The 12,838-nt window shown below is 37.7% G+C and overlaps 1 protein-coding gene across 1 annotated transcript in view; it reads right to left on the bottom strand.

Annotated features, from left to right (window-relative positions):
- LOC131999978 (cytosolic beta-glucosidase) overlaps positions 1–12,838 on the bottom strand; it is a 165,030-nt gene that overhangs the window by 63,668 nt on the left and 88,524 nt on the right. The window contains exon 7 of the mRNA XM_059373317.1: positions 7,855–8,082. Coding sequence (XP_059229300.1) covers positions 7,855–8,082 — 228 coding nt within the window. The remainder of the gene's footprint in view (positions 1–7,854; positions 8,083–12,838) is intronic.

Below are 12,838 nucleotides of genomic sequence, written 5' to 3'. Positions count from 1 at the left end.
TTCTTCCAGCAATCTGAATGAGCCAAGAAAGACTGTCTCTAGATCCTTTGGAAACAAATGTGACACTGGAGGCATCTTAGTTTTAGCCTAGAGAGATCCATCTCAGACTTCTGATATCCATATCTCTAAGGTAATAAATTTGTGAGGTTTTATTGAGATATAATCTATATAAAAAGTTATATTACTTTCAGGTGTAAATTCTGTGCTTTTTTAAGCAGCTAAGCTTATGATAATTTGTTGCAGCAGCAACAGAAAACTAATACATCCACCAACATTTATAAAGCTTTTCTTATCTCTTGCAATGAAAGAACATTCCACCATCCCATCTCTGAGCCTTGGCAAGCCCACATGTCCTCACTTGTAAAATGTAATATCCAAAAATGGTATGATGGAATCATTTTGGAGTTTTCATAGCCAATTCCTTCCATTGGCTCTGAATATAAAAATAATATCAGCTTCCATTTATTGCATTCATACTGTATGTACCAAATACCACAGATTTTCTTTACTCCTAGCCCTAAACCCAAGAAGTGGGCATTTTTATCCTCGCTAAGCATCTAAGAAAACCAAGATTCAGAGAAAGTGAATACCAGACTTAAGTGATAATGTGTCATGTGGCACTCCCAGCATTTAAGCCCAATAACCCACTCTATCTCACTACAAAGCCTGAACCTATCCTACCATGACATTCAACTTCCCATAAATGTTTCAGAATCAGAAACATGGTGACTGCTTTACTAGTCTTCACAATCACTTATTTTGGAGCTGAATCATAATATCAGATCCTTTTCTTAAAAAAAGTTTTACAGGAATCAGTGATTTATCTCTTGTAAACATCATTAGATATGGCGCAATCATTAATGATGGCAATCAATGTAATTCCAACAACATGATAATCTTTAGTTGAATTGAAGATTTAAAATTTTTTAAATAAGACTTTTTTCTCACTCATCAGCTTGGCAGAGCAACAAAGCATTGCATAGTTAATATTTAACATCCCCAAATCGAGTACTTCTGGTTTGTACAGAGCAATTCTGGTTTGGTGCTCTAATGCAATTCTACCATGAAGCAGTGAAGTTGGGTTTTTAAGAGCAGAGCTCCAGAGTCAAACAGTTCCACCAAAGAATCATGGAATCATGGACAAATCACTTGGCCTTCTATGCCTAATCTGCCACCTCATGAGTGTTTCAAGTATCAAATGAGAACAAATCATGAAAGAGTTCTTTAGTTTATCAGCACAATTCGGTGGTAACTAATTCTCTGAACAAATGTATATTTTTAAATGATCATTTGTTACCAATCTAGGGATCTTGAAACTGACAGAATATTTGAACTCTGTTTTGCTTTTGGATATTTAAGACGTAACTGATTACTTTAAGTATTAAAACTTCAATTGCCTTCTTCCATAGTTACTACCACTTTCTCTGATTTAATTAAGCCCATTTCTTCTTGTTTGATCTTTAGAATTATAAAGCAATTTGAGTTAAAGCTCTTTTAGGTATAGAGAAAAGTAACCCACTCAGATTAACTCAAATATAAAGGTAGGATGAAGGGCAAGTGGGTGGATGGTGTGGGATATACGGGCATTATTTGAAATGGTAGACAGCTATCAGATACTCAACAGAAAATTGCAACTAAAACTCAAGGGAATTGGGGATTGGGACTGAGAAAGTCTTTGCCTCTCAAGAAAGACTAGTCTCATCCTTTCAGTTTCACTCAACACATCTACTCCATTCTTCTCCTTCTCCCAGAACCTATTTTCTTAGCACCCAATTTGCTGTGGTCTCAAAATGGCCATCCCATCTGCCGAAAAGCTACCTTATAGTCCTGTTTCCAAACGAACCAACTCAGACTCTCAACTCCTGGATTCCAAACATCCCTGAGATGTGAAGACAATTGGGCAAGATTCTCTTTTTCCATGAGGTTAACAATAATACATCACAAGGAAAGAGGTCGTTCTCTTGTTTGATCAGCAATGGCCAGAAGCAGAGCAGGTTTATGTAGAACAGAGAAATGAGAAATTCCCTTAGAAGAGGACATTACTAGGATTTGCAAAGATGATGTTTCAGTACAGAAAATAACTGAACTGGAATCTCACTAGTCAAACCATAAATGTCTTCACGTAGAATTGACTTTGGTCAAGGGCCTATCATGTATCATACATGATAATGAGGTCACTCCCCTCTAGACTCATACCACCAATTAATTTATTTAATTGCCCTACATTCTTTTAGAACAATGCCTGTATTAGTCTCCTATTGCTGCTGTAACAAATTACCACAAACTTAATGGCCTAAACCAAAATAAGTTTATTATCTTATAGTTCTGGGCATCAGATATCCAAAATGATACTCGTTGAACTAAAATCAACACAGCAGCATGGCTAACTTCCTTCTGGAGGCTCTTAAGGAGAACCCATTGCTTTGCTTCTTGCAGCTTCCAGAGGCTGCCTGCATTCCTTAGCTCATCGCCCCTTTCCTTTATCTTCAAAGCCAATAGTGTCACATCTTCTTTCATCTTTGACCTCTGTTTCAGTTCCTCTATCTTCTCTCTGACTCCAATCATCTTGCCTTCATCTTGTAGGGCTCCTGTAATTATAAGGGGACCATCCAGATAATCCAGGTTAATCTCCCCATCTCAAGATTTTTAGTGTAATAGCTATAAAGTCTCTTTTACCATGTAAGAAAATTTGTTCACAGTTTTAAGAATTAGGAGGAACATCTTTGGGGAGCTATTATTCAGCCTAATACACTGCCCCATATGGAGTAGGAGGTTAATAAATGTTTCTTTAGTTATTTACTTTACCATTCCTGCTAACTGGGCTCATATTTTAAATACTAAAGTGAATAAGAAATTCTGCATAAACTTTCCTTTTTTTTTTATTTCCAATACTTGGGTTCCCTATTAATCATCTGAAACTTGCATTTGTTGCAGATAGGAAAATTCAGTTGAACAGTTGAGAACTACAGAAAAATGTGACTTCAGTTGCCAGCTCAATCTCTTCTTGTTAAACCTTGAAAACTTGACATTTGAAAGAGAAAGGCTGTGTAACAATTCCACTTCGTAAAGTATTCTTCCAGTTTGGGAACACAGAATTTTACAAGTTTCCAAACAACCGCTAATCAAGCTTTTAAAATAGAGTGTTGAACACACACACACACACACACACACACAGAAAATGGGGGTACCTTGTAAAGGATTGTGACAAGGGTTATCCAATTCTTCACATGCTCTTTGAGAAAATGTTTAGACAGAAAAAACAAATGATGGCCTTTCTGAGTTAAAACAGTTCCAGTTGCTTCAACAGATCACTGCACAAGAGTGAGCAACTCCTTATTGAAATTCTGCCTCCTGGAAGCACCTCCAGTGCCCTCTCGTTCATGGAAAAGTCTGTAATATTAATCAGCTATGACTTTACAAAAGCTGGGACCAAACATGAAAAGCTCAGTGCTGAGGCACATGATCCCCACATGTGCATGAGTGATCTTCCCACATTTTTCATGTGGCCCCAGTATCTCCCCACCACCACCCTTCAGCTTTTCTGCTGCTCTGCTCCTAGGTTGCTGATCTACAGTGTGCTATAGTGATCTCAGGTTCATTTTAAATAGCTTGATATGTTGACATAGTGGTATAGTAATTCCCTGTCTGAAAATCTTGGGGGCAGATGTGTTCAGAATTTTTGAATTTTTAGAGAGGAAATACAAAGCAAATACCATATATTCAGTTAACACTCCCAGTGGGTCTGGGTCAGCCTTCCTTAATATTTCTGTAGTAAAATATGTAAATATTATTTACCAGTGAAATCACCTGAGATTATAAAAAAACTTTCACAAGGGTTTAACATCCAAAATATATAAAGAACCCGTAAGGCTTAATATCAAAACACAATCTAAAGAGCCGATAAAGTTCAATATCAAAACACAGCCTGATTAAAAAATAGGCAAAGAACCTGAATGGACACTTTTCCAAAGAAGACACACAGATGGCCAACAGGCACATGAAAAAAATTCTCAATGTCACTAACCATCAGGGAGATGCAAATCAAAACCACAATGAGATATCACCTCACACCTGTCAGAATGGCTATTATCAAGAAATAACAAGTGTTAGTGAGGATCGGAACCCTCACACAATGTTAGTGGGAATATAAACTGGTATAGCCACTATGGAAAACATAATGGAGATTCCTCAAAAAAATAAAAATAGAACTACTGTATAATCCAACAATTCCACTTCTAGGTATTTACCTGATGAAAAAAACACTAATTTGAGAAGACGTATGAACCACTGAGTTCATTGCTACATTATTAACAACAGCCAAGATATGAAAGCAACCTAAATATCTATTAATGGATGAAGGGATAGAGAAGATATGGGGTGTGTGTGTGTGTGTGTGTGTGTGTGACGGAATATTACTCAGCCACAAAAAGGAATCAAATCTTTCCATTTGCAACATCATGGGTGGACCTAGAGCATATTAATGCTAAATGAAATAAGTCAAAGACTATATGACTTCACTTACAAGTGGAATCTAAAAAACAAATAAACAAAACAAAATAGAAACTGTCTCGTAGATACAGAGAACAAACTGCTGGTTGCTAGAGAGAATAGAGGAGAGAGGATGAGCAAAACAGGTGGAGGGAATTAAGAGGTACAGTCTTCCAATTATAAAATAAATAAGTCGTGGGGATGTGATGTGCAGTTTAGGGAACAGTATTGATAATATAGTAACAACTTTGTATGATTACAGTACCTAATTAGTATGGTAACCAGACTTATTGTGGTGGTCATTAAGTAATAAATATAAAAAGCAAATCACTATGTTCTATACCTGAAATTAATACAATATTGTATGTCAATTGTTCTTCAATTTAAGAAAAACCTGTCCCATCAATTGAGGTTAGCTTTTGTTGCCACATTAGTTTTAGACCTAAAATTGCTAAAAAGGATTCAGTATCCAAAGCTTTTGGACTTTAGAATTTCAGATAAGAAGTTATGAACCTATATTATAAGTTGGCAAGGGGGTGGTTGTTTTGTGTTGTTTTTTCAAATTTTTTCATTGTGTACCATCCAAATGGAAACTCAGTGAAAACTTCACACTCCTAGAATCAGGAGGGTAGATACTCAGTGAATACAGCTAAGGAAAGGCCATTCCAGGCAGAAGAAAGAGCTTAAGAAAATTCTTACAGAGGTGGGAAATTGCATAGTATGTTTAGTATGTAGTGGGCTATGTGTTTAGGGAATTAAATGGAGCAATTGCATGGGGGAATTTCAGCCTGTAGTGCTTCAGAGATGAATTAAGACTAAGTCAAATAAAACCTGGAATGATATATGAAGGAGTGTACACTATATATTAAGTCTTGGGATGATTAAATAAATTTTTTATAGGGGTGCTTGGGTGGCTCAATCAGTTGAGTGACCAACTCTTGGTTTTGGCTCATGTCATGATCTTAGGGTCATGAAATCCAGCCCCACTTCAGGCTCTATGCTCAGCAGGGAGTCTGCTTGGGATTTTTTTTTTTCCTCTCTCCTTCTCCCTCGTTCCTCCCTTTTCAAATAAATAGATGTTTAAAAAAAATTTTTTTTTATCTTACTTTGTTTTTAACAGGAGATGATGCAAGCCAACAGAACTGAGGCAAAGCTTTAGACAAATTGCTGGGGTAGCATTTTGTACAAGGAATTAATGGACAGAGAATGAGTGAAAATAGGTAGACCCAGCAAGGGTATATCAAAAAGTCCTTGATAAGAATGATAAAACTCTAAAGCAGAGCAGAGGCAGAAAAAATGGCCAGGAGGGAGAAGTGAAAGAGACCTAAGTGGAACGGATCATAGTTAGCAACCAGTTAGATGTAGGAAACAAAGAAAAGAGGAGATTCAAAGATTACTCTTAGTTTTTAGTCCTTGGGGGTGTGATGGGCCTGGAGAAAAGAGAAGGTATAGATTATGGATGAGGAAGGTGGGAAATTATTAATTCACTTTTACACTGAACAACTAATGAACTTCTGTTGAAAGTCAGAAAAACAAAAACTGGCCAGTAATATATCAAGAAAGTAGATATTCAACCAGCAGCAGTTAGTCAGGGGAGCTAATGCCTTTAGAAACAAGCAATGGACCTGGTAATATTGTGTTGTCCCCATCTGGGGGACACATAAGTTGCAGCTGCATTCCACAATGTCCAGCTTACCCCACCTCACAGAAAATGAGCATTGCAAGGACACAAGCTCACCTAAGCAGTTGTTATCACTGGCTGTTCTTACTATGTAGGAAATCAGATGATTTACTCAAATGGAATCCCTGAGGATTAGGGAAGTCACCGCCCCTGAAAGCAGGGTGAGCAAGCAGGTACCCTCCCTCAGGATTCTGCAAGTGTCCATCTTGCATTTACAAGACCCTGAGAGTCAACGTCTCCTTAAATTTTGCATCTTAGGCACATCATTTGCCTCATCAAGTCCCAACCGTAGGAGGAGTGTGAAATATTTTCCAGGACAAAGTACCTATAAAGGTTCTTTATGAAGAAACCTTTATGTTGGGGTGCCTGGGTGGCTCAGTGGGTTAAGCAGCTGCCTTCGGCTCAGGTCATGATCTTGGGGTCTTGGGATCGAGTCCCACATCGGGTTCTCTGCTCAGCAGGGAGCCTGCTTCCTCCTCTCTCTCTCTGCCTCTCTGCCTACTTGTGATCTCTCTCTGTCAAATAAATAAAATAAAATCTTTAAAAAAAAAAAAAGAAAGAAAGAAAGAAAGAAACCTTTATGTTGTAGTACAGGGGTCATAGAACTTCTCTCGCAAAGTACCAGGTAGTGAGTGTTTTAGGCTCTGCAGGTTCTCTGGTCTCTGCCCCAACAACTCAATTCTGCCATGGTGGTGGAAAAGCAACCACAGACTAAATGTAACGAATGGGTATGACTGCGCTGCAATAAAACTTTATTTACAAAAATAACAGTCAGATTTGGCCCTTGGGTCATAGTTTGCCAACTCTGGTGTATGGAAGGAACTAGCCAGACCCTAGGTTTACATTCTAGATCCACCATTTACAAAATATCTGGATTTGGACATGCACCACTGTAAAATGTAACTAATTACACCTCCTTCACTGATTGTGGGGATTAGAGAAAATGTATGTAAAATGCCTCATAAATAACAGGCATTCAAATAGGAGATAGTCTTTTTAATTACAAAACTTAATATGAATAATAGCTAACACTTTTTGAATGCTTTTGTATATACCAGCTATTGTGTAAAGCACTTTGCAAAAATTATTTCATTTAATTTTCCAATAGCTCTCGAACTAGGAACTATTTGAGTATTCTTTTCTACTTGTGGAGAAACTGAGGCATGAAAAAATGCCCAAGAGATGCTTCTCCAGATAGTAAGTGATACAGCTGGCCTTGCATCCCAAGTTAAGCAGATTCCAGATGCCTCGGTGCTAATCTCTGCCCTAGTTAATTCGCTCTACTAATTCAGCTCCATTTGAAATGCTCAAAATCTTCTCAAGTTCTACAGGGCTTTTCATCACTTTTCACAGAATAACACAACTGAAAATAGTTTAATACATAACTTTTGGAAACTCAGCTTCAGGTTAACGCTCAATAATATCTTCCATAAGTAAAACTCTTATTCCCGCCCTTTTCCTGCCCATCTATTGTCCCCTTTCAACACATATCACCAATTCAGGGAGAACAGAATATTATTAAGAAAGCTAATGCAAACCCATTTCAAAAAATTTATCCTATAATCACCCTAAAAACTTGCAATTTCAAAGCTCCACTGCAGAATAGCATACTGGATTAATTATGCCAGACTGCAGCAGTAACCTTGAATTAAAGCTGCAACCTTCTATTTTTAAGAAACACTTGCCTTTCTGGTTGATGAAACCTGTCGTCCCATCAGGTAACAGACGTGACCAGGAAAGAGAGAAGCGGTAATGAGTCAATCCAAGCTGTTTGATACATTTCAAATCTTCCTCCCACAGAGTGTAGCTGCCACAAGCTACATCGCCAGTCTGGTTCTTGAAAACTCTCTCTCCTCCCTGATGGGTGAATGTGTCCCAGACACTAGGGCCTTTTCCATCTGCATCCCAGCCTCCTGAGAAAAAAGAAGAAAATGAAACAGTTACACTCTTGACATCAAGAGGCATATGTGGAATGTAAATATTTGTCGCCAAAAGAACATACCTCATTAACTCAATGTACCATATTTATAACTTTAAAACATGCCTTTAAAATAGCATGCATGAGTGAATTATGTGTTTAGCTGTCCTTGATCCCTGAAGCTGACTGGTGGCAAATGAAAAATTATTTCATAGTGCTGCCGCATAGCAGGCTTTCATGGTTCATTTTCTGAAGATTTCCCAGCTGGTAAACAGAGGCAGGCCCCAGCTTATGAATGTCTGAGTTGCAGATACCTCCTCCTGGCCATGACTGACAAGCCTTGTCCTTACTGTGCCTGACAGAGTCTCAGAACCTTGTCTTTGGCCCTCTACACTTGAACTCTATTCTCCTGCTAACTAACAATGGAGCCTGCAATGGTCCAGTCAATTATTGTGGGGAGGGCACTAGTCTCTGCTACTGTTAACGTATTAGTATCCTACCTTCATTCATGCATCCCTCCATTAATTCCACAAATGTTACATGTCGGGATCTACGCTGAGCACAGAAGTTAACCTGGTGCACTGAAATGACTTTTAGACAGACACCTCAAGGAAAAATTGGGTCATCAAGGTGAATTGCTGGGAGGTGGGAGTGGGAATAAAATAGAAAAAAAAAGAGAAGCTAGGATCCAAATAAGCCCACAAGAAAGAGAGAGTGTTGCACATTAGAAGAGAGTAAAAGTTACATTACAGTTGGAATATCTGTACACATAGAGATCTTGTTTAAAATGTAGTTAGAATCCATTTTATGGTAAAAGGAGTAGTTTTAAAAATCTCATGACTTCCTCATTTCACTTCTAGGTACATACCCTGAAGAAATGCGCATGTAGTTTCACAAAGAAATTATAGGAGATCATTGAGACAGAAACATCTGTAATAACAAACTCTTGGAAACAACTCACATTCTATCAACAGTAGAAGAGATAATTTGAGGTAGAAGCATACAGATGAAACACAAATCAGTAGTTAAAGGGAATGAATCAGAGCATCAATAACCCTCCACTATAGTGTTCCCCCAAATTTATGTTGAAATCTTAATGCCAATGTGATGGTATGAGGAAGTGGGGTCTTTGGCAGGTGTTACGTCATGAGGGTGGAGCCCCCAGGAATGAGTTAGTGCCCTTATAAAAGACCCCCCAGAGTTCCCCAGTCCCTTGAGCCATGTGAAAATGCAGACGTTTTTGATGCACAAGAGGATCCTCAACCAGCCATGCCAATGTTCTCATCTCAGATTTGCAGCCTTCATAATTGTGAGAAATAAATATATTTGTTGTTTATAAGCCATCCAGTTTATGAGTATTTTGTTATAAGCCTCCAAATGGACTTAGCCTCCAAACAATAAAGCTATACAATCAAACAAAACAAAACAAAACAAAAAACACCACTTGAGATTCAAAAGAATGTATCCAGGGACAAAGGGGTGGAATTTAGATTTTTAGGGCAGTAAAAATGTTCTACATGATATTGTAATGGTGGATATATTATCAAAACCTATAAACTTATAAACTATGAACTTCATTTAATAGTTTTATATTGATATTCATTCATCAATTGTAATAATTGTCTCACAGGAATGCAAGCTGTTACTTGTAGTGGAAACTGGGGAATTGGGTATTTGGAAACTCTTAGTAGGTTCTGCTCAATTTTTCTGTAAACCTAAAATTATTCTAAAATATAAAGTCTACCAATTTTTAAAGAATATATACAATATGTTTATCCTGTCTTGTATATTTTAAATATGTAAAATAATCCATGTATATTCTGAACATGTACATATGAGATAAAAATACAACATGCCTGTAAATGATCAATTCAGACTAGTGGTTACCTTCAGGGAGAAAAAAAAGGTAATAGAACAAAAAAGGAGTTTGACTGCATCTCTTATGTTTTATTCCTTAAAAGGGTCTAGGGGTATTTGGGGAGCTGTTTATTACACAGCCTTTCTTATGTGCTTAAAATATTTCATAATGATTTTTATATAAGGAAGAAGGTCACAGAGTAAATTAAAACAATTACAGGAAGGTCTTTCAGGTCCTAATTTAGCATCTACTTACTTGTATTTTGGGCACAATTTAAACTGAATTAGGTACTAGTTTTTAGACCAACAAGAGAACAGCATAGACTATAAAATATAAGAGGGGATCATGGGAAGACAGGAGAGACAGGTAAAAGGAAGAACTCCAACAAAAGCAAAAATGACAGTTGAAATCAGGGTAGGGTACTAAGTATCCATACAAAGAAATCATGAACATTAAAAAATGATTGTATTCTGGAGTCATAATTTAGAGGCAAAAGGTTTCATACATCCCAATGGCTCTCAGTTTATGTCTGTATATGGGATTTAGAAGGATGGGGGAAAAGAATACTGATATTCAATCTTAGAATGAAATAGGTATGAGTATTAAAATTGAATTTTAGTCAAGTATGGAGCTCATGGTATCAGATAATTGATTTAATAGATGAAGAAGCTTAACCTCAGAGATTTTAAGCAATGGAGTTCTAGAAAATATTGACAAATGGCTATATGTTTAAAAATGTGGGGGCACTGGGATGGCTCAGTTGGTAGAGTATACAAGTCTTGATGTCATGAGTTCAAGCCCCACATTGGACATAGAGCTTACTTAAACAAATAAAAATAAATAAATAAATAAATAAATAAATGTGTACATATGTTTATTAGGAATTTTATTTACATAACAGTTGTATAGTATACAATTTCCAAATAATATACAATATTCTTTTTTTTTAAAGATTTTATTTATTTATTTGACAGAGATCACAAGTAGGCAGAGAGGCAGGCAGAGAGAGAGAGGAGAGGAAGCAGGCTCCCTGCCAAGCAGAGAGCCCGATGTGGGACTCGATCCCAGAATCCTGAGATCATGACCTGAGCTGAAGGCAGAGGCTTAACCCACTGAGCCACCCAGGCGCCCCGAATATACAATATTCTTTACTGTAAATTCTCAGAGAATGCTATTTTACATTTCTGTCAAATCCTTATATTGGTAACCAAACTATGGTTGCAATCTAACAAATGAGTGCAGTTCTCACATGAATGTTAACCAGTATATTTTTTTAATTTTTTTTTTAATTTATTTTCAGTATAACAGTATTCATTATTTTGGCACCACACCCAGTGCTCCATGCAATCCGTGCCCTCTCCAATACCCACCACCTGGTTCCCCCAACCTCCCACCCCCCGCCCCTTCAATACCCTCAGATTGTTTTTCAGAGTCCATAGTTTCTCATGGTTCACCTTCCCTTCCAATTTCCCTCCACTCCCTTCTCCTCTCTAACTCCCCTTGTCCTCCATGCTATTTGTTATGCTCCACAAATAAGTGAAGCCATATGATAATTGGCTCTCTCTGCTTGACTTATTTCATTCAGCATAATCTTTTCCAGTCCCGTCCATGTTGCTACAAAAGTTGGGTATTCTTCCTTTCTGATGGAGGCATAATACTCCATAACGTATATGGACCACATCTTCCTTATCCATTCGTCCGTTGAAGGGCATCTTGGTTCTTTCCACAGTTTGGTGACCGTGGCCATTGTTGCTATAAACATTGGGGTACAGATGACCCTTCTTTTCACTACATATGTATCTTTGGGGTAAATACCCAGGAGTGCAATTGCAGGGTCATAGGGAAGCTCTATTTTTAATTTCTTGAGGAATCTCCACACTGTTCTCCAAAGAGGCTGCACCAACTTGCATTCCCACCAACAGTGGAAGAGGGTTCCCCTTCCTCCACATCCCCTCCAACACATGTTGTTTCCTGTCTTGCTAATTTTGGCCATTCTAACTGGTATAAGGTGGTATCTCAATGTGGTTTTAATTTGAATCTCCCTGAGGGCTAATGATGATGAACATTTTTTCATATGTCTGATAGCCATTTGTATGTCTTCATTGGAGAAGTGTCTGTTCATATCTTCTGCCCATTTTTTGATATGATTATCTGTTTTGTGTGTGTTGAGTTTGAGTTTATAGATCCTGGATATCAACCTTTTGTCTGTACTGTCATTTGCAAATATCTTCTCCCATTCCCTGGGTTGCCTCTTTGCTTTGTTGACTGTTTCCTTTGCTGTGCAGAAGCATTTGATTTTGATCAAGTCCCAAAAGTTCATTTTCACTTTTGTTTCCTTTGCCTTTGGAGACACATCTTGAAAGAAGCTGCTGTGGCTGATATCGAAGAGGTTACTGCCTATATTCTCCTCTAGGATTCTGATGGATTCCTGTCTCACATTGAGGTCTTTTATCCATTTCGAGTTTATCTTTGTGTACGGTGTAAGAGAATGGTCGAGTTTCATTCTTCTACATATAGCTGTCCCGTTTCCCAGCACCATTTATTGAAGAGACTGTCTTTTTTCCATTGTATATTTTTTCTTGTTTTGTCGAAGATTATTTGACCATAGAGTTAAAGGTCCATATCTGGGCTCTCTACTCTGTTCCACTGGTTTATGTGTCTGTTTTTATGCCAGTACCATGCTGTCTTGGTGATCACAGCTTTGTAGTAAAGCTTGAAATCAGGTAACGTGATGCCCCCAGTTTTATCCCCAGTTTTATTTTTGTTCTTCAGCATTTCCTTGTGATTTGGGTTCTTTTCTAATTCCATACAAATTTTTGGATTACTTGCTCCAGCTCTTTGAAAAATACTGATGGAATTTTGATCAGAATGGCATTAAAAGTATAGATTACTC

The sequence above is a fragment of the Mustela nigripes genome, chromosome 1, assembly GCF_022355385.1.
Source record: "Mustela nigripes isolate SB6536 chromosome 1, MUSNIG.SB6536, whole genome shotgun sequence".
Lineage (NCBI taxonomy): Eukaryota > Metazoa > Chordata > Mammalia > Carnivora > Mustelidae > Mustela > Mustela nigripes.
This window is presented reverse-complemented; position numbering and strand designations above follow the sequence as displayed.